Here is a 27,754-nt window from a genome sequence, read left to right as displayed (position 1 = left end):
TAGTCGGCAAGGTCACAAAGGACCCCAGGGTAACTTTTAAGCAACTGTAGGCCTCTCTCATATTGGCTAATGTTAATGTTCATGAGTTCACCATCAGGAGAACACTGAACAACAATGGCAGGGTTGCAAGGAGAAAGCCACTGCTCTCCAAAAAGAACATTGCTGCTCGTCTGCAGTTTGCTAAAGATCACATGGACAAGCCAGAAGGCTATTGGAAAAAATGTTTTGTGGACGGATGAGACCAAAATAGAACTTTTGGTTTAAATGAGAAGCGTTATGTTTGGAGAAAGGAAAACACTGCATTCCAGCATAAGAACCTTATCCCATCTGTGAAACATGGTGGTGGTAGTATCATGGTTTGGGCCTGTTTTGCTGCATCTGGGCCAGGACGGCTTGCCATCATTGATGGAACAATGAATTCTGAATTATACCAGTGAATTCTAAAGGAAAATGTCAGGACATCCGTCCATGAACTGAATCTCAAGAGAAGGTGGGTCATGCAGCAAGACAACGACCCTAAGCACACAAGTCGTTCTACCAAAGAATGGTTAAAGAAGAATAAAGTTAATGTTTTGGAATGGCCAAGTCAAATTCCTGACCTTAATCCAATCGAAATGTTGTGGAAGGACCTGAAGCGAGCAGTTCATGTGAGGAAACCCACCAACATCCCAGAGTTGAAGCTGTTCTGTATGGAGGAATGTGCTCAAATTCCTCCAAGCCGGTGTGCAGGACTGATCAACAGTTACCGGAAATGTTTAGTTGCAGTTATTGCTGCACAAGGGGGTCACACCAGATACTGAAAGCAAAGGTTCACATACTTTTGTCACTCACAGATATGTAATATTGTATCATTTTCCTCAATAAGTAAATGACCAAGTATAATATTTTTGTCTCATTTGTTTAACTGGGTTCTCTTTATCTACTTTTAGGACTTGTGTGAAAATCTGATGATGTTTTAGGTCATATTTATGCAGAAATATAGAAAATTCTAAAGGGTTCACAAACTTTCAAGCACCACTGTATAATCAGCTCCAGTGAGACACACTCAGGTTGTTTGATTCCTTCCATACTGTGGCTTTTCATCATTAAACTCTAAGTCTTAGAAGGACGTTGTACATCAGAATATATAATATCCTGAGGTTGTTGTTTCTTTACTCTTCCTCTTTTGGCTCTCCTCTCACTGAAATGTAAAGCAGTGTAATTCAGCTCCACAGTGTCACAGTCCTGGAGGAACAGATACGAAATTACAAAGAACAGAGATCTCAATTATTAAACTTTTAGTACAAAAACTAATCGTTTGTCCTTTTATGAAGTAACGTACTCACACATGCTAAATATTTACCTGATTTGGGGTTTTGTCCGTCACAGAACTTTGTTTGAGTTTCACTGTTGAGAACAAAATGTGTTTTACGGACAGATCAGTGGACGTCTCTATAGTGAGACACACTTTTTATTTTTTATTTTATGGTCACACTTTTTGGTTCTTCATAAACAGATTTAAAAATGTGTGTGTAATTGTTGAGATGGTGAAATTGTACGTGAGGAGATGTTTCTAGAACATTTCTGGAAGGAGTCTCCAGTGTGAGCACTTTGTCGCAGTCAGAGGTAAAGATAAGAGGTGAGTTGTGGTAAAAGGGGAATAAAACACTTCAGGAGATGATGAGGTGGGAACAGTAGCTCCGCTTCATACCACATCAGGACATCTAATGAACAGGAACTTTGGGCATTTTGTCAATTTGATGGAAGTCGTGATCTAATTACTCATAAACCGTCCATTCGGTGTACTGTATGTAATAGGAATTATATACACAATAAAGCCAAAAGTATGTGGACACCTGATCATGTGGTTCTTCCTCAAGCTGTTGAAACAATATCAGAAGCACACAATTGTACAGAATGTCTTTGTGTCCTGGAGCATTACAGTTTCCCTTCACTGGAACTAAGAGATCCAAAACTGCTCCAGCATGACAATGCTCCTGTGCACAAAGCACGCTCCATGAAGACATGGAGTGGAAGAACTTGAATGTCCTGCACAAAGCCCTGACTGAACTCAACCCCACTGAACTGGAACACTGACTGCACCCCAGACCTCCTCACTCACACTCTTGTACCTGAATGAACACAAATCCCCACAGACACACTCCAAAATCGAGTGGAAAGCCTTCCAGAAGATTAGAGGTTATTATAAGAGTAAAAAGAGGACCAACTCTGCGTTAAAGCCCAGGGTTTTTAAATGTTAAACGATGGGTGTGATGGTTGGGTGTCCAGATACTTTTGGCTAGTTGGTGTAATGTTAAAATATTTATATTTATAAGAATATAACAACTTTAATAAAATCCATAATGCAGACTCACCTCTGTTTCTTCCTTTACAGGTTATGATAAAGATCAAAGCAAAGATCACAACCACACACACTCCCAAAGCTCCAGCGAGACAGATCACTACAGGATCCACGACAGATCTCTCTGCTACACAGGAAAAATCACAGGATTAAATATTGGTACAACATGCATACATAAATAAACTGATACACTCTGAGCGATGATGTAAGCAGATAAAGAAGATTCCAGCATTTTATCCCACACTTGAATTCTCAGTGTTAACTTATTAGAATGTGTTGATGAATTTTCTCGAACAGCAGAACTAAAGATAGATGCAAATGTGGTTAAATCACATCTACAGTGTAATACAGTATATTAAAGTGCTCATTCTAATCTGAGCAAACTCCAAATCACAATCTCCTGCCAATAGAGCGATCGCTTCAGTCATACGTACAAATAGAGAAAACCTCAAAATAAAATTCTTACCTTTCACTAATAAAAAGGTTCCTTTTCCAAAACTTGTTGAAAGTCCACAATAATACAAAAGTCCACAGTAATACAAGGCTTCATCTGATGGTTCCACATTAACAATTTTCAAATGGAAGCCCATTTTTTCTTCTTTCTCGATGCTGAATTTTGGCGGCTTGAACTCATCTATATATTTGGGTTCATGTTGATATGTCAACAATACCTGAGGCACCTGTCTGACTTTTTGCTTGAACCAGATGATGGCTCCACTGTTATCCTCTTGCATTTTAAAGCAGTGCAGAGTCACGTTCTCACCAACACCAGCAGTGATCACTGGGTTCGGCTGGTTGAGATCATTTATCAGTGCAGAATCTAATATAAATGGTTAAAGAATGAAACATGAGCAAATAAACCAAAACTATTGTTTTCATCCAGTAATTCACAGAGATTGGTGTAATATTGTGAGTAACATGGGATCACATGAGCATTAAATCTTACTGACATTATCAAGCTCAATGCAATGTACTGAATAAACTGAATTTCCAGTGTAACCAGCGACTGGAGGTCAGAGAGGAGATGTGTAAAGTGTGTTTGTGTTTGTGTTGCACAGAAATGTACAACCCCGATTCCAAAAAAGTTGGGACAAAGTACAGATTGTAAATAAAAACGGAATGCAATAATTTACAAATCTCAAAAACTGATATTGTATTCACAGTGGAACATAGACAACATATCAAATGTCGAAAGTGAGACATTTTGAAATTTCATGCCAAATATTGGCTCATTTGAAATTTCATGACAGCAACACATCTCAAAAAAGTTGGGACAGGGGCAATAAGAGGCTGGAAAAGTTACAGGTACAAAAAAGGAACAGCTGGAGGACCAAATTGCAACTCATTAGGTCAATTGGCAATAGGTCATTAACATGACTGGGTATAAAAAGAGCATCTTGGAGTGGCAGCGGCTCTCAGAAGTGAAGATGGGAAGAGGATCACCAATCCCCCTAATTCTGCGCCGACAAATAGTGGAGCAATATCAGAAAGGAGTTCGACAGTGTAAAATTGCAAAGAGTTTGAACATATCATCATCTACAGTGCATAATATCATCAAAAGATTCAGAGAATCTGGAAGAATCTCTGTGTGTAAGGGACAAGGCCGGAAAACCATACTGGGTGCCCGTGATCTTCGGGCCCTTAGATGGCACTGCATCACATACAGGCATGCTTCTGTATTGGAAATCACAAAATGGGCTCAGGAATATTTCCAGAGAACATTATCTGTGAACACAATTCACCGTGCCATCTGCCGTTGCCAGCTAAAACTCTAGAGGTCAAAGAAGAAGCCGTATCTAAACACGATCCAGAAGCACAGACGTCTTCTCTGGGCCAAGGCTCATTTAAAATGGACTGTGGCAAAGCGGAAAACTGTTCTGTGGTCAGACGAATCAAAATTTGAAGTTCTTTATGGAAATCAGGGACGCCGTGTCATTCGGACTAAAGAGGAGAAGGACGACCCAAGTTGTTATCAGCGCTCAGTTCAGAAGCCTGCATCTCTGATGGTATGGGGTTGCATTAGTGCGTGTGGCATGGGCAGCTTACACATCTGGAAAGACACCATCAATGCTGAAAGGTATATCCAGGTTCTAGAGCAACATATGCTCCCATCCAGACGATGTCTCTTTCAGGGAAGACCTTGCATTTTCCAACATGACAATGCCAAACCACATACTGCATCAATTACAGCATCATGGCTGCGTAGAAGAAGGGTCCGGGTGCTGAACTGGCCAGCCTGCAGTCCAGATCTTTCACCCATAGAAAACATTTGGCGCATCATAAAACGGAAGATACGACAAAAAAGACCTAAGACAGTTGAGCAACTAGAATCCTACATTAGACAAGAATGGGTTAACATTCCTATCCCTAAACTTGAGCAACTTGTCTCCTCAGTCCCCAGACGTTTACAGACTGTTGTAAAGAGAAAAGGGGATGTCTAAACATGGCCTTGTCCCAACTTTTTTGAGATGTGTTGTTGTCATGAAATTTAAAATGACCTAATTTTTCTCTTTAAATGATACATTTTCTCAGTTTAAACCTTTGATATGTCATCTATGTTCTATTCTGAATAAAATATGGAATTTTGAAACTTCCACATCATTGCATTCCGTTTTTATTTACAATTTGTACTTTGTCCCAACTTTTTTGGAATCGGGGTTGTATATTGCTTCTATGTTTTATCATCAGATTTCAAGGTTAAAAATCTTACACAGGAACACTTTAAGATAAAAAAATGAAATTGAGGTGCAGGTCAGAAAATTAGAGTATCATGAAAAAGTTCAATATTTTCCTTCAGTTATTTAAGAAAGTGAAAATGTAATATATTCTCGACTCAGTACATGTAAACTAAAATGTTTCAGACATTTTTTTCCTATTTTAATTTTGATAATTTTGTTCTACAATGCAAAAAACCCATTTTGAGTTTCAGTAGAAGAATATAAATACCGTGTATCTCTCGTTCTATTTCAGTACATGCAACCACAATCATGTTGAAGACTGCTGACTTTACAGTTGTTCAGAAGATGTTCATCAACCCACTCCAGACGGAGGGAAAGGCACAGAAGGTCATTGCTGAAAAGGCTGGCTGGAAAAGGTGCACAAGCAACAGGGATGATTGCAGCCTTGAGAGGAGTGTCAAGAAAAGTCGATTCAAGAATTGGGGAGAGGTTCACAAGGAGTGAACTGAGGCTGGTGTCAGTGCATCAAGATGCACCACGCACAAACGTCTTCAGGAAAGGAGTTACAGCTGTTGCATTCCTAATATCAAGCCATTCCTGAACCAGAGACAATGTCAGAAGCATCTTACCTGGGCTCGGGAGAAAAAGAACTGGATTGTTGTTGCTCAATGTTCCAAAGTCCTCTTTTCAGATGAAAGTAAATCTTGAATTTAATTTGGATATCAAGATCTGAGAGTTTGGAGGAAGAGTGGAGAAGAACAGAATCCAAAGTGTTTGAAGTCCAGTGTGAAGTTTCCGCAGTCTGTGATGATTTGAGGTGCCATGTCATCTGCTGGTGTTGGTCCACTGTGTTTCATCAAATCCAACATCAACACAGCATCCATCAGGAGATTTTAGAACACTTCATGCTTCTATCTGCTGACAAGCTTTATGGAGATATCGATTTCCTTTTCCAGCAGGACTCAGCACCTGCCCACAGTGCCAAAACTACTACCAAATGGTTTGCTCACCATGATATTACTTATGCCAGCCAACTTGCCTGACCTGAACTCCAGAGAGAATCTATGGAGTATTGTCAAGAGGAAGATGAGAACCACCTGACCCAAAAATACAGACGAGCTGAGGGCCACTATCGAAGCAACCTGGGCTTCCATAACACCTCAGCAGTGCTACAGGCTGATCGCCTCCATGCCATGCCGCATTGATGTGGTAATTCATGGTAAAGGGGTCCTAACCAAGTATTGAGAGTATAAATGAACATACAATACTTTTCAGAAGTTGGACATTTCTCAATTGTAAATTCTAGTTTGATTGATCTTTGGAAATATTCTACTGATTTGAGATACTGGATTTCTGATTTTCACAAGCTATAATAATCAAAATAATAAAAAAGGCTTGAAATATTTCACTTTACATATAATGAATAGAGAATATATGAAAGATCACCTTTTTGAATTAAACTACGACAAAATGAACTTTTTCCATGATATTCTAATTTTTTGAGATGCACCTGTATCTTAAAAAGCATTTGAGATCTTAGAGAAAATGTTCAGAGAAATTAAACTTTTTAACTCTTTTATCTGTTTGACCAGAGTTAAAAATCCTTAGTAACAGTCTCAGAATTTTCATAATGTAAATTTGAAATTATTTTGCAGTTTTGCGATTTTTTTCAGCTATAAATGAAGATTTTAGTTTTTTTCATGAGTTTCACTCACTAGAATCTCAAAAAAAAAAATCAGTTTTCCTTAAAGTGGCTCTTCAACCAGACACAACCCCGTAATATTAAGATCAGAAACTGTTTTTGTGTCAGTAATCCTTATTACAGCGACACACTGATGAGCAGAAACATAATGAACCATCCACACTTACCAGTTTGATTAAAAAGCATCACTGTGATCCACATCAGTGTGATCATCTTCAGTGTGAGCTCTGTGTACAGCATGTCTCCTCTCGCTGCACTGATCGACGGTCAAACTGAGCACTGCTCACTTTGGGCAAAGACTGAAGGTGTGACATCACATCACATCTCTGACATCACAGATTTCCAGGGTATTTATTTATTTATTTTTTTTGAGACACAAATCTAGACTAGAAAGCAGAGCAGTAGATAGTAGACTGTGGCCCCTCCTCAAGGTATTTGAACACACGCTTCACAACTCTTTCAACAGCTCATCTCATCTCATTATCTGTAGCCGCTTTATCCTGTTCTACAGGGTCGCAGGCAAGCTGGAGCCTATCCCAGCTGACTACAGGCGAAAGGCGGGGTACACCCTGGACAAGTCTCCAGGACTCTTTCAACATCCTCTTCAAAAATACAATACAAAAAATATATATATATCAATAAAAAGTTTCTAACTTTATCTTGCACTTTGTTTGCTGGCCGAAACTTTCTGTGATCTTTCCGTGTTCTCCTTTATTGGCTCTCTGCGTTCTGCCTCTAGTAAACCACTTTGTCTGGCTAAATTAAAAGTAAATTAAATATAGTGATTATAAAGGGAAGTTGTATCTTTACCTGTGTAAATAATTAACACATCCTGCACTGTGTACATTTCATCCTGTAGATTCAGCTGCAGGTAAAATTCACTCGACTTCCTGGGGAATTAAACCTCATGACCTTGAGGTCAACCTGAGGCCCATAAGCTTCTGCACTTATTATTGAGATCCTCCTCCTGACATCCTTAAGGTATTCCACACAGTGTGTCCAAAAGTATTCAGACATCCGATCATCACACCCGTATGTGTTTCACATCCCATTCCGAACCCCAGGGCATTCAGCCACAGGAGAGTGAGTGAGGTCGGGCACTGATGTTCAGCAAAAAGACCTGGCGCTCATTCAGCATTAAATTCAATCCAGAGGTGTTCAGTGGGCTCTGTGCAGGACACTAGAGTTCTTCTACACCAACTTCAGCCTTTTTTCGGCCTTACTTTTTGCACGGGGGCATTGTCAGGCTGGAACAGGTTTGGGCCTCTTAGTTCCAGTGAAGGGAAATGTTAGTGCTCCAGCAGAGAAAGGCATCCTGGACAATTCTGTGCTTCTGCCTTCCAGTAGTTTGGGGAAGAACCACATATGAAATGTGTGTGATGCTCAGCTGTCCACATACACAATAGGAGCAAAAGTATGTGGACACCCAATCATCACATTCTAGATTTATTCCTTCTTTGCTATTATAATAACCTCCACTCTTCTGGAAGGCTTTCCACTAGATTTTAGGGCGTGGCTGTGGGGATTTGTGTTCCTTCAGCCACAAGGGCATCACTGAGATCAGGCACTGGTGTTGGTGAAGAGGCCTGAGGGTCAGTCAGTGTTCCAGTTCATCCCCAAGGTGTTCAGTGGGGTTGAGTTCAGTCAGGGCTCTGTACAGGACACTCGAGGTCTTTGGGCCTCTGAGCTCCAGTGAAGGGAAATTGTAAATCCTACAGCAGCGTACAAAGACATTCTGTACAATTGTGTGCTTCCAACTTTGTGGTAACAGTTTGGAGAAAACTACACATGGATGTGATAGGAGGGTGTCCACATACTTTTGGCCATATAGTGTATAGAGTGTAAAAGTCCAGCTGAGTATTTGTCTCTCAGTAAGGGTTCCTAGTAGCAGCACTTTTATGAAGATAAAAGCTCTAAATATTCTAAAGAACCCTTGAAAAACCCTTACAAACCTCTACAAGCTCCTTCTTCCACGACTGATTCCTGACTTTGACCAACGACCAAAGATTTAGGAAAATCTCATCTCTCTTTTTCTGAATTATGATCATGAAGAGATGTGAGACTTTTGTGTTGATACGGCTGGAGTTTTATTCAGGCCTTAATGCGGCTCCTCCTTCACCACTCTGTGACTCGAGCCAATCAAATTCTCTCTCTCTCTCTCTCTCTCTCTCTCGCTCCACCCCACATCTCAGCCACACTTTGACACTGAAGAAGCAAAACTGAAATATTAAAATGAACTGTCAGGAGATAGACCATGTGGTGCAGGTTTTCTGTAAATGAGTTTTAATGAATCAGGATCAGAGAAGTGAAATAAAAAGAATTCGGTGCTCAGTGAATTTGATCGCATTTTATAGACAAATATATTATGATGTAATATTTGGATGGAGGTTAAATACATGCATGAATACAGGTTTTCTCACAAAGATGAACAAACTGGTCTTTATTTCTGTATGTAAAGTGTGTCTGTGGTTTTGTAGCTCTGTTTATCTCTTTGCTCTTTGACACACTGCAGCTCTGAGTGTTTCATCTCTGATGGTGTTTCTGAGAAAAGCGACTCAGGCGGTCAGAGCGGCCTGCAGGTTCTCACCTCTCAAACTTTCCACAGGATGTGCGGTTATTTTTTTCTCTCTCAGGCCACGCTGTTGTTTTTCAGATACAATCCAGAATTAGAATCATCTTCATAGCCTTTCTATAAATGTGTGAAATTGTAACTCCTCTCTTCTAAAGCACCAGATTTCACTTTAATCTGCTCTAAACACACAGCAGCATGGTCACGGAGTTTATAAGCCACACCACTCTCAGCTTTAACTTCCCACACCAGACCTGTGTGTGCATTCTGTGTGTGCTGAGGGACAGTGAAGGAGAACGAGCTTCTTATGAGACCCACAGCTGTGAAAGGTCACATGTCCGACTTGTTTATAGAGAAAAGTTCAAAAGTTTGCATCCCCCTAGGTTTTTGGATGTGAAATATAATAATCTGTTTTACCATTTCAGTGCAAAAATATATCTAAAGAGATAAAAAATAAATAAAGAATTGATAGGAAAGAGGTTATTAAGGCAATATATGATGAGTATATCAGTTATTAGAGAATATTTACATATATTGCATACTGAAAGGGAAAGTTTTTTTTCATTTATTGGTTTGTTTGTTTGATTGTTTGTTTGTTTGTTTGTTTGTTTGTTTGTTTGTTTTAACCCTCAGTTTGGTCACCTCTCAGTCTCCACCCACCAGCCAGCAGCCATAATCCATTATAATGCTGTTATTTTAAGGTGTTAATATTAAACACACTGCTGATGCCCAACATGTCTTTTCATGTGTGAGTGAAAAACAGACACTAAAAGTTCTCAACCCTTCATGTGTCAGGCCGAGATTCAGCAGCAGCTCAACACCCCGCCCTGAACTTCCTGATTCAAGGTTAGTGGGCGGAGCTTCTTATAATCCACCAGATCATAAACCTCAGGGCAGAAAGCTCCTTCTTCACTTGTCCTGATCTCATCAAACATCTGCAGGTGCCATTTCTCAGGAACACTCGTAGCTGTGACCGCCGTCTCTTCTTTATTCATGTTTTGTAAAAACTATAAATAGGAGAACTGGGCTGATGTTATCACTGGAAATTTGCTGTGGTGTAAGAGGAATAAAACACTTTGGGCTGTGCTGTCATAGGAAAATAATCAACTTCAGGCTGGTAACAGTGAATCCTCTGCATGTCTGTGTACCGTATTGAGCTGGATTTCTTCTTGTCTTAAACCTGTCACTGTGTTTTCACAGTGTTATCGATACTGTATGGACAGAACACATGGACTGTCTTGTGGTGGAGTCCTGAAAGCAGGACAAGTCCATCCATCCATTATCTGTAGCCGCTTATCCTGTCCTACAGGGTCACAGGCAAGCTGTCATCTTACTGAAATAGTGAAAATAGTGAAAATACAGTTTCTTATGGCAATAAAGATGAATTTGTCTTGACATCATAACTTTTTATTTACTGCAGTCCTGTGAGGAATGAGGGATCATTTTTGTTTAAGATTTTATAAGTGCATTCTTCTTCTTCTTCAGTCCTCTTCTGTGACTCTAACTCATCAGTTCTCACGCTCCTTAACCCTTTCCATATCAGAGTTTTCCTCTATGAACCCTGTCACACTGCACTGCCTCCATCTAGTGACACAGTATTTCTTTTCTGTTCCTTCTTCATTGTTACTTTTTGCAGCCAGGGACCACTATCAGTTCAAAAATAAAACCATTCACCCCCCCTCCCCCCATACCACTATAAATCTTAATTTTACAATTTAAATCACTGTTATTGTCACACACCAAAGACAAAGATACAGAACAGCAAGTAAATCTGGAACCCTGGAGTTTTGTGGAACTTATTTACCATCACTGAATAGAAATTGTTGAACAGTAGCGATCAGCTCTGAGTAAACTGGCACACTTGTGACTTAAACATCAACCAGTCTGTACTATAAGAACCATTTGATCTATTAAATGAAATGTGACACTTGGGTTCACTTTGATATCCAGTATATTATTGTGTCCTGGTCTTTGTGTCCTTTTGAGCCGCTCTGTCAGAGAAAGTCTGTTCCAGTATTGAAGAAATAATCTTGGGAAAACTCTTTTAACCCCCTGAGCAGGTGCAGTCAGACCCAGTCAAAACAACACCATCAGGACAAACTGTACAGATGTTCAACAACACATGAGAGTGTTGACATTTTGCAAGCTTGTTCATGACCCCAAATGAGGCAAAGTTATGCGATTTTATTCATAAAAAGAGACTCGAAGCATTATTTCAGACAAATCAAAAACATAAATGAGTCAAAACAACCCCCAACATATGAGGAGGATTAAACTGCTGATTTTGTGTTGTCAGGTGCCTTGTAATGTTCTAGAATCTCAGCAGTGACTGTATCTATAGGTGGACACTGTGACAGGTCTTCAAAAGTAAATCCGTGTCTCTAAGGCCCTCTAGTGGCTGGCTGCAGTACAGTTTAAACCCCCACCCAACCCCATATTGTGTATTTGTAGCTGACTGAGGTTCCGTGCTTTATGTTGATCTGGCAACCAGTGCATTGTGTCACAAGAGTTTCAACACCACGGACAGCGACACACTTTCACTCCTCACTGCTCTTCTCTCTGATCTCAAACTCACACATTTCTGCTCTCTCTCTCTCTCTCTCTCTCTCTCTCTCTCTCTCATACTGTCACCACACACTTTTTACACTTTTCCCTTCACTTCACTCTAAACACCAGCTACTGGTGAGTATCAGCGTGGAGCAAAACATTATAATATTTTAATATTTTAGGATCAAGAACTAATACACAAAACACAAAGGCTCAGATGTACGGTGGGGGGGGGGTCATCAGATCATTTTAAACAAAGGTCAAGAAATGAAGTGATTAAATTAACTGAAAAAACCTCCACTGACAACACAGTGTGTACGTTGGGTGGATATTTACGTTAATTATGTGAATGGCATTTAGCACAGGCTCTTATCCACAGTGACATACAACATACCCAGAGCAGCCTGGGGGGCAGTTGGGGGTTAGATGCCTTGCTCAAGGGCAATTCAACCATTCCTGCTGGTCCAGGGAATCGAACCAGTGACCTTTTGGTCTCAAAGCTGCTTCACAGGGTGATGGAAATCTGAAGATGGTTATATCAAATGGTATCCTTCAGCAAAGCAAAGCTAAGGCAGGCTGTTATTTATTTATTTATTTTCTATATTTGCAGCCTCCTTCCTCCTCATTTTGTTGATCTTTATTTTCATACAATCAAGAAAAAGTGCAGCATTCTAGTCTTCAATACACAAAATTACTCAGTTTCACACAAAGTTCTTTATTTACTAAGAAATATTTTTTTAATGTACAACCATATCACTGATCATGATTTTCTGTTATACCCCCATAGCACACTGGCTAACATGCTAACTAACAGACATTAGTTATTTGTCACTAAAATTCAGTGATGAAGGTTTTATGCTTTGTCCTGATCCTCTGTACTGTAACTGCAACAGACACATAAAGTGTATAACAGTCTTTTCTTCTCTTCACACTTCTGTAACCCTGCAGAGACCTCGACCTCAATTACATTTATTTTTTAATCATCACCTTGGAATGTTCCATCATGTTAATATCAATTTCCAATCAGGCTAAAGGTTAAAAGTATGAGAGGAATGAACATTAGACATGGTCCGATATTTATGACCTAAGAAAGAGGAGAGTAAATCACGTCAGTGTACACATTATCATGAGCTCGTTCTCTCTTCCCTCGTGTTTTACTGAAGTGTGAGGCAGCAAAGTTCAGCTCTACAGCATCACGACTCTGTGGGAATGAAATATGAAATGATTACTTGATGGAAATATGAGCACATTGTAACAGTTAGCCTGTTTGAGCGGGATTAGATTTCCAAAAAATGTAATGTGGACAAGATGAAGTCAAGACACAGCTTTCATCTGAATCTGTTACAAGGTTTAGGTAAGTTTATAATAATAATAATAATAATAATAATAATAATAATAATAATAAGCGTAAACTCAGCATTAGTGACCTGATTTGGTGTTTTCTTGTCCACAGAGTCTTGAGATCTCCCTATAAAAAGAGAAAAAAATATGTTTATGTTGAGATCCAGATTTAATATACAGTATATTGCTGTTTAATGAGGACTCACAATACTACTATTACTACTACTACTACTACTACTACTACGAATAATAATAATAATAATAATAATAATAATAATAATAATAATATAGTTCAACTTATATCATGCCTTTCTCACAGCCAAGGTTGCTTTACAGTTACAAAAAAAACAACAACTGTCCACCAAAGAGGCTCAGGATGTAATTCCAGTGGTGTAGCTACCCACAGTCCCACCAAAAGGTGTATGAGGGTATGTCCCACACCGTCTGCACGGCCGCCACGACACCGCCGGGCAACATCACTCTGAACACCACGCCATGGATCTACAAAGTGATCACAAAAGCACTGCCACACAGAGCGCTGGTGTGTCCCAAACAACCTGCACAGCCACCGCGACGCCACCGAACAACATCACTCAGAACACCGTGCCAAACACAGAAGCACCGCCACACAGAGCGCTGGATAACCCTGATGTAAAAAGAGCAACGAGCTCACTGCAGTCCATAGTGAGCAGCACAGGCATCACCCACAGTGCACCAAGGCCTGAAGGAAACCGACACCCAAAACTGGGTCTGGAGCTACACCACAACCGGCGGGCAAAACATTCAAACAAAGAACAAACATCAAACTGTAGAAACACAAAAAGAAAAACAAAGGGGGAAAAATAAAAATAAAAAGCTCCGGTGAGAAGCGGCAGCCAAAATGCGCACAGCGTCGTCTCAACTGGAAACAGAAACGGAGTAAATGTGCAGCAGTTTGGGAAAAAAAACAAACCACTGGATGTGACTGAGGCTGAATTCTGGAGAAAAAATGATGTAAAATCAGGTTTTGAGAATTGGGTTGGGGGTTGTTTTTTCTCCCTGTACATACTTTAACACCTCATTTTACCTAAAATTATGTAGAAATGTTTTAAAAATTAACTTTCTGTCTTTGTGCAAAGATCATGTTGGATAGAACAGGATCCATTTTAATAAACACGATGAATAAAGATACTTTGTTCTCATGTTCATGCTTATTACTGTGATATTTTATTTGTTAAATTAAATGGAAATTAAATCAATATATCCAGAAGCTGTGGCTTTTAGACAATGTTTGTGTGTTTCAGTGGAACTGGACTGAAATTGTAAAATGTAAATTCTTCCTTTTTTGCTTTTTTTTTGGCAGAAAACTGATTTTTAGCAATTAATTGTTGCAAAGCAAATAAATAGCAATAAAATTTGTTTATATTGCAGAATATTTCAATCCACAACCTTACTGTAGACTCACCACAGCAATATTCACAGTTTCTCCCTTTACAGCTGAAAACAAGAACAAAGATCAGAGACACACACACTCCCAAAGCTACAGCGAGAAAGATCACTGCAGCAGGATCCCAGGATTTTACTGTAAACAAACAAACAAACAAACAAACAAACAAACAGACAAACAAACAAACAAACACATAATAAAACACTACATCACATTTCATGTCAATATAAAATAATGATTTTGTCCTGTAATTATAACGATCATCATTCTACTGATTGATGGCAGTAAAAATATCGACATTAAACACAAATTAACGAAAAAGTTATGATGGAAATATTATTATATGCATTCTCTGAGAAAGTAAATGTGATCTTACACTTCTTACCCAACTGTACTCGAGTCCCGTTCCCAAAAATGATCTTCCCACACACGGCCACAGCGCAGTAGTAAGTTCCAGTATCATTGATGCTGAGGATGTTCTTGGAGAAGTCGTACACACAGGTGTGTGTAGAAGAGCCGCTCTCACACTGACGGCTGCTGTTGTGATGAGTGTAAATGATTTGAGGATGGGATTGTGGTGAAGCAGCTCTGAACCAGAGCACTTGGTGTTCTGCTGCTCTGCTCTCAGAGAGAACCGAGCACTGCAGAGTCGCTGACGCTCCTGCAGGAACCGAGTCCAACACGCCACTCTGGATCACTGACACTTTTACATCTCCATCACCTGTTCAGTGTGATAGAGACGGGGTGAGATCTCAGGTATTTTCATCTACATTTACCTGTAAACTGTTTTTCAAACAAGTTCTTAAACTGATATTTCAAAAAGAGAAGAAGAATCATGGCACCAGAATCGCTTGATTAAAAAACAGTGTCGAAGTGATAAAGTCAGTCGTAAGGAAGGAAAGTTTGCTTGTATTGCGCTTTTCACAGAGAAACGTCACAAAGTGCTTAACAAGAGCCATTTCACAGCATAAAAATGGAAAAAGAAAAACAGAGATGATGAAGTTACCACCAGAGCCATGTATTTAAAAGACTTACAAAACTAAAAATACACAATTAATACGTAAAACACATCTCCAGTGAAACAGAGATATAATTCACAAACTCACTGTTTTGGACCAAATTACTTCTGGTTCTCACACAGTCGTCAATTATAGTGAAGTTTTCAATGTTGTCCAGTGTGGACCTCTTAAAACCTCTACAGTGAGGGACATGTCTGTTTGTAGGCATAGAACTAAATATATTCCATGCTATTTGGAGATCTGTAAAGCTGCCAATTGTTAAAAGTGTGATATAAATAAAATAATATTATTTTTTTTCCATTTTTATTTATTTATTTATTTATTTATTTAAATATGACCATAAATTGATTCAAATCACACAGCCAGGGATTTTATTTTATTTTTTTTATTTTTTTAACAAGGTGGGGAAATTTATTTATGACAGTTTAATCACCATGAAAAAAAACAAAAAACCCTTCATCCTTTCCAGAATGTATTAATTTCAATTCACACTGCCAAAGTTTTTTCTTTTAAATTTTTTTAAACAAGGTGTTTATTTATTTATTTATTTATTTATTTATTCGTTCATTTATTTATCCATTCCAGTTTAATCACCATTCAATAAATAAATAAAGCCTAAACCTTTCCAGAATGTATTCATTTTCAATTCACACTGTCAGGGATTTTCTTTTCATTTCTTTTTTTTTTAACAAGGTGAGTTTATTTATTTATTTATTTATTTTTTGCAGTTTTCTCACCATTATTACCAGAGACTGAAACAAACACTTGACAGAATAGTAATTAAATAAAATAATAATAATTAAAAACCCTAACCCTTTCCAGAATGTATTAACTTGTTATTTATGATGGTAATTAAATATACAGTGTTCAGAAATTGAGTGTGTATTGTACAAACACTTTTAATTTAGTTAATTACCTCTTACAGCCAAGACAGTTCCTGTGATGAACGTAGCTTGGTGAAAGGAAAATTTCCCGCAGTAGTAAAATCCTCCGTCTTCTTTTTTTACATGTGAGATTGTCAGAGAAACGCCGTTCTCAGGCTACATCCACACGACAACAGCAACGAGATGTTATTTAAAAATATATCGCGTCCAAATGGGCAACGATCAGTAAAATATCAGGTCCATATGGCAACTCAACCCTTGCTGAAAACGATGCAATACACATGCCACACCTCTAGGGGCACTGTAAGACGGTCCCTTCGGAGACACCAGAACAATAGAAGAAGTAAGGACGCATGCGCATAAACTATTATGCGCGAGACTTCATATTAGCCACAAAGTCAGGAAAATCTGTTCGTAAAATTACATTATAATGACCAAATACAATGAAAAGTATTTTTCCAGTCTCACCTGTGAAAGGTAATCCCATGTGATCTCGTTTGGACGGCAAACCTGTTGGTACAGTTAAACGCAGCTAATCTTTATTCTCCGCTTTGACCTCTCCAATATGGCTGCGAGGATGACGTATGATTCTACGCGGAAGGTTAATGGTCCGGAATAAATTGAATGCTACTACTTCTTTAATGGTCCGGAATAAATTGAATGCTACACGTTGATGGATTAATTTGCTCTTCTACGCCCTTTTTGAGGAATGTATTGTAGGACTTAAACCATCATCTGAAGAGGTGAGATCGCTCCTTTTTTTCCTTATTTTTGCTGGCGGGATTGACTCTGCCCTAAGGGCTATTCTCTCTCTCTCTCTCTCTCTCTCTCTCTCTCTCTCTCTCTCTCTCTCACTTTGCACCATTACACAATAAATATTCACAGTGAAAATATTTTGTAAGCACGTTTCACGGACCAAGTTATAGGATTTGTTGACAACTCGCATCGAGTTCGTTACACTTCTACCCGGCGTGAAGCACTCACAGTCATGTGGTTGTGACGTCATCGTAAACAAATCCGTTCTACTCATCCAGACGACTTCGCAACGGCAACGTTGCCAGATCTTTCCACTCTGGAACCCGTTCTCAAAAAGATTGCGTTTTGGGCACCCAAAACGCCGGTGCCGTGTGGACGCCAGGCCTAAACGATAAGCAATTGTATCGGAGTCACCTGAATCCGTTGCCGTGTGGACAGGGCCTCAGTCTGTTCCATTTTAATTCCTGACGTCTTGAACATGGGGGAAATGTTGATATCTTCATAAGCTAATATTTGTTTGTACCAGAACAAACTTTCAACTGGATCAATGTCTCTAAATGAGCAGTTAAGAGTCACACGTTCTCCAGACTTCACTGAGAGAAATGATGGTTTGGGAAAATCCACAGATTGGTCTGGAGCTAGAAAATAATAAATAAATAAATAAATAAATAAATAAATAATAATTTTATTAAAAACTCTTTAAAACTTACTGATGATGTTCAGAGATAAGAGAAGAATCCACAGTGATGTCATCTTCAGAGGTGAAGTCACACTCAGCTCGAGCTGCTGAAAAGCTGCCGTGTTTTTGTTCTTGAGACTTTCATCTGATTGGCTGCTTCAAGTCACGAGTTAAATTTCCTTTTCAGGTACGTTTCTATTTTTGAACCACACTGTGGTTCATCAGAAGTCTGTGGTTTTTGTGTGAAGTTTCCTCTGCATGTTCAGTGAGATGTAACTAAACCAGGACAAAAACATCAATAAGAAGAAAACTTTTTGAAAATTAAAAGTTGAAGCATTGCTCGGTTTTTCGGTAGATCTTTGTGCACCAGAATATAATCTGTCCTGCAGTGCTCCGGAATCCAACCCTCAGATCTGACAAACCACACTGCAAACACAGATTTCAGATCAGTGTGAGTTTAATCAGTCGTTCCTCCTGAACATCAGTCCACTCGGATCCTTGTGTTGGTCATTTTTCGTTTCATATACAGTACGGATTTTGGTCAAATGTGATCCTGACCAGTGTGAAAACATGAAGAACATTAATGAAGATGATGCTCCATGTTAACAGCAGTTGAATGCTTTCTGTCACCACTGAATTGTTTGACCTGCTCATGTGAGAGATTTCAAATCATTTTCATGTGGTGGGAAATTTTCCCAAAACTGCTATTTGTGGGAATTTTTTTAAATCTGAGGAATAAAACCTCCAGTTTCAAACAAGACAGATGAGGCCTTGGTGAGGTTTCAGACATTTTTACGGCAAATTGACTGTTTTTGCTCCTGTGTTTTTTTTTTTTTAATTGGCTCCTTACCAACATGATCTTTACAGAACTCCAAGGCAAAGTTACACATTAAACACATTACATTACAGGTATTTAGCAGACTCTGTTATCCAGAGTGTACCAGTTAGTGGCCGAGTGGTTAGCATGTCCGCCTCTCGATTGGGAGATCGTGAGTTCGACTCACAGTCGGGTCATACCAAAGACCATCATAAAAATGTTACCTTCTGGCAAGGCAAGCTGCAATACAGATGTGAGTGGGGAGTCAAACTCTCGTGGTTACCAGAGGACTAGCCCCACACTGTAACCCTAGCTATGTAATAGGCGAGAGGCCGAGGGCTAAGGAAATGGAGATCAGCGCCACCCTATGCGCCACAGGTGTGGGAAGGACTTTGGCTTGGCTTATCCAGAGTGACACAGAACATACAGAGTGGCCTGGGGAGCGGTTGGGGGTTCGGTGCCTTGTTCAAGAGAACTTCAGCCTTTCCTGCTGGTCCAGGGAATTGAACTGGTGACCTTTTTGTCCTGAAGCTGCTTTGTTGACCTTTAGGCCATGGCTTCTAGCATAAAATCATTTCCACATCATTTTGGTAAAATATTATTGTGAAGGTATGAAGGTACATTACAGGATGACAAAAATAAGTGGTAAAACTGTTTGTTTTTGTTTTCCATCTTTTTCAGTCACGACCACATATGATGGGCTTCCCAGATCACCTCACAGTTATATGAAGTTTGGGGAGCAGTCACACCCTATATACTGTATCTGTGTATAATATGTGTGTGTGTGTGTGTGTGTGTGTGTGTGTATACAGTATATACGTATGTATATCTTAAGTCACAATCTGTCTATATTTTAACAGTTATTCCACAAAATCAAGTCGTACATGAGCTGATCGCCAATGAGGCGCGTAGCACAGAGTTGTCTATAAGCCATGTACGACAAGATTGAGTGGAATAACTGTTTTATTTGATCCACGGTCACTGGATTTTGAGAAACAGAGCATTTTTATTATTTTTTATTTTTTACAAATTTGATCAATAAAAACTTTACACAAAACGTCCGACAAAATCATTTCCACTTAGAAAGTAAACAAACTGGTGAAATGACAGGAGCAATTTGTAAAAAAAAAATGCTATAATTATAATTCTCAAAAACTGAAAATATAAAAAGATATGTTCATATGATCAAATACATTTATTCCTTATTTTGTTGCTTTTTTTGCATTTTTCATGGTTTTATTTTCGAGGAGAGTTTTTATTTCGTCCTCGGTTGATTCAGCAATGCTCTCCGCCATTTTGTTTTTTCTCTACTCACGGTATATGAGCTGATATCCTAGTAGTAGAGTAGCCAATCAGAGCATGTGATTGCTCATATCCAGTGAATGTGGAGAGAATAACTTATTTTATCTTTCCTCTAGACTCCAATTTCTCCTTTCTTGTGTTTTCTTCATTTTGTTTCTTTCCTGTCCTGACCGCTCCTCTCCTCTCCTCTCCTCTCCTCTCCTCTCCTCTCCTCTCCTCTCCTCTCCTCTCCTCTCCTCTCCAAGGTCTAATCTGCTGATATTCATTATAAATTTATGTGAATATTGTGGTATAAGTTTTATTGTTCACGCCACATTCACACATCAACACATTCACGCCAATGGAATGTTTGGAATATTCCACAAATCATTAATTTGCACAAGCAGCGCTGGCACAAATTGCTACTCTCACTCAGGATCTTTCTACTTTTATTATTATTATTATTATTATTATTATTATTATTATTATTATTATTATTCTCCTAATGTCTTGTCGGATGCTATTTCTCCCTCAGGTTTCAACCAATCATCACCAAATTTCACATAAAGAAACCTCTTGTGTGAATGAAGTTGCTATGATTTTTGGTGCTGATCTGGATCACTGAACCAGAATGATCCATGAAAAATAGGCTTTTTCCTCACTAAGCGTCATTCTCTCTCTTACTGTTCTGGATCTATAGGGTACAGTGGCCAGATGTCCCGGTTTGTAACAGCTAGCGCAAATTACTGTGACTTTAGTTACATTCTCTAGCTAGTTATTATTATTATTATTATTATGATTATTATTATTATTATCATAAAGCCTTTTAGAATGTATTTTCCCTTCAGGTTTCAACCAATCATTCACAAATTTCACATGAAGAAACCTCTGGGCTGAATTAAGCTGCCGTGACTTTTGGTGCTGATCTGGATCGCTGAACCAGAATGATCCATTCAGTCACTTATAACTCTGTAATTTTTCATGAATTTTACAGTCAGTTTTTTTTATTATTATTATTTTGTTCAGGGCACAACTTTTCCTCACTAAGCGTCATTCTCTATCTTTTACCGTTCCAGATCTATAGGGTACGGTGACCAGACATCCCGGTTTATAACAGCTCGTGCTTTGACTTTAGTCACAGTCTCTATCTAACTCAAACTTCCTGAAGATCATCCTGAAGAAAAGTCTTGTTTTGTTTTCCACTTTTATTTCGAGTCATATTGTAATATTGACTCACCAGATCACTGTGAAAACACAAACACTTTGGCACAAGTTATAGATTACATATAAATTATTAATTAAATCATTAGTTAATTGTTAGAGAGTGTTTAACTGTTAAACACTCTCTAACAATTAACTAATGATTTAATTAATAATTTATCAAAAAAACACGTTTAACTCCAGCATCCATGATAATGGTGTGATGATGATAAACTTTAACATCATCAGACCATTATCATGGATGATGGAGTTAAACGTGTTTTTTGGGGGGGTATTTTCTAATTCCGTGTTCAACTATGTTACTTTCAGTGTTAGTGAAAGTCAGTGAGTCAAGATTGTCAGCAAAGAAAACAACAACAACAACAACAACAACAACGAGATGTTAGACATTTCTCTAACAGCTCCCATATACTGCTTCAATTTTTTAGTCATGTGACCAGAAATGTCCTGGCTTTTGATGGTTAAAGTACAAGATGATGAAAGGATGCAACAGTAACAATGAAAACAAAACAAAACTGTAATCGTTTGAAATTGCTGCAGTAAATCAGAAATAAAACACTTCAGGAAATACAGTGGTGCTTGAAAGTTTGTGAAACCTTTAGAATGTTCTATATTTCTGCATAAATATGACCTAAAACATCATCAGATTTTCACACAAGTCCTAAAAGTAGATAAAGAGAACCCAGTTAAACAAATGAGACAAAAAATATTAGACTTGGTCATTTATTTATTGAGGAAAATGATACAATATTGCATATCTGTGAGTGGCAAAAGTATGTGAACCTCTAGGATTAGCAGTTAATTTGAAGGTGAAATTAGAGTCAGGTGTTTTCAATCAACGGGATGACAATCAGGTGTGAGTGGGCACCCTGTTTTATTTAAAGAACAGGGATCTATCAAAGTCTGATCTTCACAACACATGTTTGTGGAAGTGTATCATGGCACGAACAAAGGAGATTTCTGAGGACCTCAGAAAAAGCGTTGTTGATGCTCATCAGGCTGGAAAAGGTTACAAAACCATCTCTAAAGAGTTTGGACTCCACCAATCCACAGTCAGACCGATTGTGTACAAATGGAGGACATTCAAGACCATTGTTACCCTCCCCAGGAGTGGTCGACCAACAAAGATCACCCCAAGAGCAAGGCATAATAGTCGGCGATGTCACAAAGGACCCTAGGGTAACTTCTAAGCAACTGAAGGCCTCTCTCACATTGGCTAATGTTAATGTTCATGAGTCCACCATCAGGAGAACACTGAACAACAATGGTGTGCATGGCAGGGTTGCAAGGAGAAAGCCACTGCTCTCCAAAAAGAACATTGCTGCTCGTCTGCAGTTTGCTAAAGATCACATGGACAAGCCAGAAGGCTATTGGAAAAAATGTTTTGTGGACGGATGAGACCAAAATAGAACTTTTTGGTTCAAATGAGAAGCGTTATGTTTGGAGAAAGGAAAACACTGCATTCCAGCATAACAACCTTATCCCATCTGTGAAACATGGTGGTGGTGGTATCATGGTTTGGGCCTGTTTTGCTGCATCTGGGCCAGGACGGCTTGCCATCATTGATGGAACAATGAATTCTGAATTATACCAGTGAATTCTAAAGGAAAATGTCAGGACATCTGTCCATGAACTGAATCTCAAGAGAAGGTGGGTCATGCAGCAAGACAATGACCCTAAGCACACAAGTTGTTCTACCAAAGAATGGTTAAAGAAGAATAAAGTTAATGTTTTGGAATGGCCAAGCCAAAGTCCTGACCTTAATCCAATGGAAATGTTGTGGAAGGACCTGAAGCGAGCAGTTCATGTGAGGAAACCCACCAACATCCCAGAGTTGAAGCTGTTCTGTATGGAGGAATGGGCTAAAATTCCTCCAAGCCGGTGTGCAGGACTGATCAACAGTTACCGCAAATGTTTAGTTGCAGTTATTGCTGTACAAGGGGGTCACACCAGCTACTGAAAGCAAAGGTTCACATACTTTTGCCACTCACAGATATGTAATATTGTATCATTTTCCTCAATAAGTAAATGACCAAGTATAATATTTTTTGTCTCATTTGTTTAACTGGGTTCTCTTTATCTACTTTTAGGACTTGTGTGAAAATCTGATGATGTTTTAGGTCATATTTATGCAGAAATGTAGAAAATTCTAAAGGGTTCACAAACTTTCAAGCACCACTGTATAATCAGCTCCAGTGAGACACACTCAGGTTGTTTTATTCGTTCCATACTGTGGCTTTTCATCATTAAACTCTAAGTCTTAGAAGGACCTTGTACATCAGAATATATAATATCCTGAGGTTGTTGTTTCTTTACTCTTCCTCTTTTGGCTCTCCTCTCACTGAAATGTAAAGCAGTGTAATTCAGCTCCACAGTGTCACAGTCCTGGAGGAACAGATACGAAATTACAAAGAACAGAGATCTCAATTATTACACTTTTAGTACAAAAACTAATTGTTTGTCCTTTTATGAAGTAACGTACTCACACATGCTGAATATTTACCTGATTCGGGGTTTTGTCCGTCACAGAACTTAGTTTGAGTTTCACTGTTGAGAACAAAATGTGTTTTACGGACAGATCAGCGGACGTCTCTATAGTGAGACACACTTTTTATTTTTTATTTTATGGTCACACTTTTTGGTTCTTCATAAACAGATTTAAAAATGTGTGTGTAATTGTTGAGATGGTGAAATTGTACGTGAGGAGATGTTTCTAGAACATTTCTGGAAGGAGTCTCCAGTGTGAACACTTTGTCGCAGTCAGAGGTAAAGATAAGAGGTGAGTTGTGGTAAAAGGGGAATAAAACACTTCAGGAGATGATGAGGTGGGAACAGTAGCTCCGCTTCATACCACATCAGGACATCTAATGAACAGGAACTTTGGGCATTTTGTCAATTTGATGGAAGTCGTGATCTAATTACTCATAAACCGTCCATTCGGTGTACTGTATGTAATAGGAATTATATACACAATAAAGCCAAAAGTATGTGGACACCTGATCATGTGGTTCTTCCTCAACCTGTTGAAACAATATCAGAAGCACACAATTGTACAGAATGTCTTTGTGTCCTGGAGCATTACAGTTTCCCTTCACTGGAACTAAGAGATCCAAAACTGTTCCAGCATGACAATGCTCCTGTGCACAAAGCACGCTCCATGAAGACATGGAGTGGAAGAACTCGAATATCCTGCACAAAGCCCTGACTGAACTCAACCCCACTGAACTGGAACACTGACTGCACCCCAGACCTCCTCACTCACACTCTTGTACCTGAATGAACACAAATCCCCACAGACACACTCCAAAATCGAGTGGAAAGCCTTCCAGAAGATTAGAAGTTATTATAAGAGTAAAAAGAGGACCAACTCTGTGTTAAAGCCCAGGGTTTTAAAATGTTAAACGATGGGTGCTCTGATGGGTGTGATGGTCGGGTGTCCAGATACTTTTGGCTATTTGGTGTAATGTTAAAATATTTATATTTATAAGAATATAATAACTTTAATAAAATCCATAATGCAGACTCACCTCTGTTTCTTCCTTTACAGGTTATGATAAAGATCAAAGCAAAGATCACAACCACACACACTCCCAAAGCTCCAGCAAGACAGATCACTACAGGATCCACAACAGATCTCTCTGCTACACAGGAAATATCACAGGATTAAATATTAGTAAAACATGCAGACATAAATAAACTGATACACTCTGAGCGATGATGTAAGCAGATAAAGAAGATTCCAGCATTTTATCCCACACTTGAATTCTCAGTGTTAACTTATTAGAATGTGTTGATGAATTTTCTAGAACAGCAGAACTAAAGATAGATGCAAATGTGGTTAAATCACATCTACAGTGTAATATATTAAAGCGCTCATTCTAATCCGAGCAAACTCCAAATCACAATCTCCTGCCAATAGAGCGATCGCTTCAGTCATACAAATAGAGAAAACCTCAAAATAAAATTCTTACCTTTCACTGATAAAAAGGTTCCTTTTCCAAAACTTGTTGAAAGTCCATGAAAATAAAAAAGTCCACAGTAATACAAGGCTTCATCTGATGGTTCCACATTAACAATTTTCAAATGGAAGCCCGTTTTTTCGTCTTTCTCGATGCTGAATTTTGGCGGCTTGAACTCATCTATATCTTTGGTTTCATGTTGAAATGTCAACAATACCTGAGGCACCTGTCTGACTTTTTGCTTGAACCAGATGATGGTTCGAGGGTTATCCTCTTGCTTTTTAAAGCAGTGCAGAGTCACGTTCTCACCAACACCAGCAGTGATCACTGGGTTCGGCTGGTTGAGATCATTTATCAGTGCAGAATCTAATATAAATGATTAAAGAATGAAACATGAGCAAATAAACCAAAACTATTTTTTTCATCCAGTAATTCACAGAGATTGGTGTAATATTGTGAGTAACATGAGATCACATGAGCATTAAATCTTACTGACATTATCAAGCTCAATGCAATGTGCTGAATAAACTGAATTTCCAGTGTAACCAGCGACTGGAGGTCAGAGAGGAGATGTGTAAAGTGTGTTTGTGTTGCAGAGAAATGTGTATTGTTTCTATGTTTTATCAAATTTCAAGGTGAAAAATCGTTCAAAGGAACAATTTAAGATAAAACACTGAAATTGAGGAGCAGTTCAAAAAATAAGAGTATCGTGAAAAAGTTCAATATTTTCCTTCAGTTATTTAAGAAAGTGAAAATTTAATATATTCTAGACTCAGTACATGTAAACTAAAATGTTTCAGGCATTTTTTTTCCCTATTTTAATTTTGATAATTTTGTTCTACAATGAAAAAAAAACACCTCGAATATTTCATTTTGAGTTTCAGTAGAAGAATATAAATACCGTGTATCTCTCGTTCTACAGTATTTCAGTACACGCAACCACAATCATGTTGAAGACTGCTGACTTTACAGTTGTTCAGAAGATGTTCATCAACCCACTCCAGATGGAGAGAAAGGCACAGAAGGTCATTGCTGAAAAGGCTGGCTGGAAAAGTGCACAAGCAACAGGGATGATTGCAGCCTTGAGAGGAGTGTCAAGAAAAGTCGATTCAAGAATTGGGGAGAGGTTCACAAGGAGTGGACTGAGGCTGGTGTCAGTGCATCAAGATGCACCACGCACAAACGTCTTCAGGAAAGGAGTTACAGCTGTCGCATTCCTATTATCAAGCCACTCCTGAACCAGAGACAATGTCAGAAGCATCTTACCTGGGCTCTTTTCAGATAAAAGTAAATCTTGAATTTCATTTGGATATCAAGATCTGAGAGTTTGGAGGAAGAGTGGAGAAGAACAGAATCCAAAGTGTTTGAAGTCCAGTGTGAAGTTTCCGCAGTCTGTGATGATTTGAGGTGCCATGTCATCTGCTGGTGTTGGTCCACTGTGTTTCATCAAATCCAACATCAACGCAGCATCCATCAGGAGATTTTAGAGCACTTCATGCTTCTATCTGCTGACAAGCTTTATGGAGATGTCGATTTCCTTTTCCAGTAGGACTCAGCACGTGCCCACAGTGCCAAAACTACTACCAAATGGTTTGCTCACCATGATATTACTTGTGCCAGCCAACTTGCCTGACCTGAACTCCAGAGAGAATCTATGGAGTATTGTCAAGAGGAAGATGAGAAACACCCGACCCAAAAATACAGACGAGCTGAAGGCTGCTATCAAAGCAACCTGGGCTTGAATAACACCTCAGCAGTGCTACAGGCTGATCGCCTCCATGCCACGCTGCATTGATGTGGTAATTCATGGTATCGGGGTCATAACCAAGTATTGAGAGTATAAATGAACATACAGTACTTTTCAGAAGTTGGACATTTCTCAATTGTAAATTCTATTTTGATTGATCTTTGGAAATATTCTACTGATTTGAGATACTGGATTTCTGATTTTCACAAGCTATAATAATCAAAATAATAAAAAAAGGCTTGAAATATTTCACTTTACATGTAATGAATAGAGAATATATGAAAGATCATCGTTTTGAATTAAACTATGACAAAATGAACTTTTTCCATGATATTCTAATTTTTTGAGATGCACCTGTGTCTTTAAAAGCATTTGAAATCTTAGAGAAAACGTTCAGAGAAATTAAACTTTTTAACTCTTTTATCTGTTTGACCAGAGTTAAAAATCCTTAGTAACAGTCTCAGAATTTTCATAATGTAAATGAGAAATTATTTTGCAGTTTTGCGATTTTTTTCAGCTATAAATGAAGATTTTGGGGTTTTTTTCATGAGTGTCACTCACTAGAATCTCAAAAAAAAAAAAACAGATTTCCCTTAAAACAGCTCTTCAACCAGACACAACCTGATATTAAGATCAGAAACTGTTTTTGTGTCAGTAATCCTTATTACAGCAGCACACTGATGAGCAGAAACATAATGAACCATCCACACTTACCAGTTTGATTAAAAAGCATCACTGTGATCCACATCAGTGTGATCATCTTCAGTGTGAGCTCTGTGTACAGCAT

General features: G+C 38.7%; 1 protein-coding gene across 1 annotated transcript; it reads right to left on the bottom strand.

The window, feature by feature from the left end:
* Window positions 1-1,092: 1,092 nt before the first annotated feature.
* On the bottom strand, window positions 1,093-27,754 carry LOC132890356 (uncharacterized). Its single transcript, XM_060927167.1, has 6 exons — window positions 27,682-27,754; window positions 25,233-25,586; window positions 14,990-15,325; window positions 2,355-2,465; window positions 1,343-1,386; window positions 1,093-1,224 (listed from the first exon to the last, which is right to left on the bottom strand). The coding sequence occupies exons 1-6, from the start codon at window positions 27,752-27,754 to the stop codon at window positions 1,093-1,095; spliced, it is 1,050 nt and encodes a 349-aa protein (XP_060783150.1).

Source organism: Neoarius graeffei, chromosome 8 (genome assembly GCF_027579695.1).
Source record: "Neoarius graeffei isolate fNeoGra1 chromosome 8, fNeoGra1.pri, whole genome shotgun sequence".
In the NCBI taxonomy this organism is placed as follows: domain Eukaryota; kingdom Metazoa; phylum Chordata; class Actinopteri; order Siluriformes; family Ariidae; genus Neoarius; species Neoarius graeffei.
The sequence above is the reverse complement of the archived record's forward strand: the minus strand, read 5'-3'. Positions and strand labels throughout refer to the sequence as shown.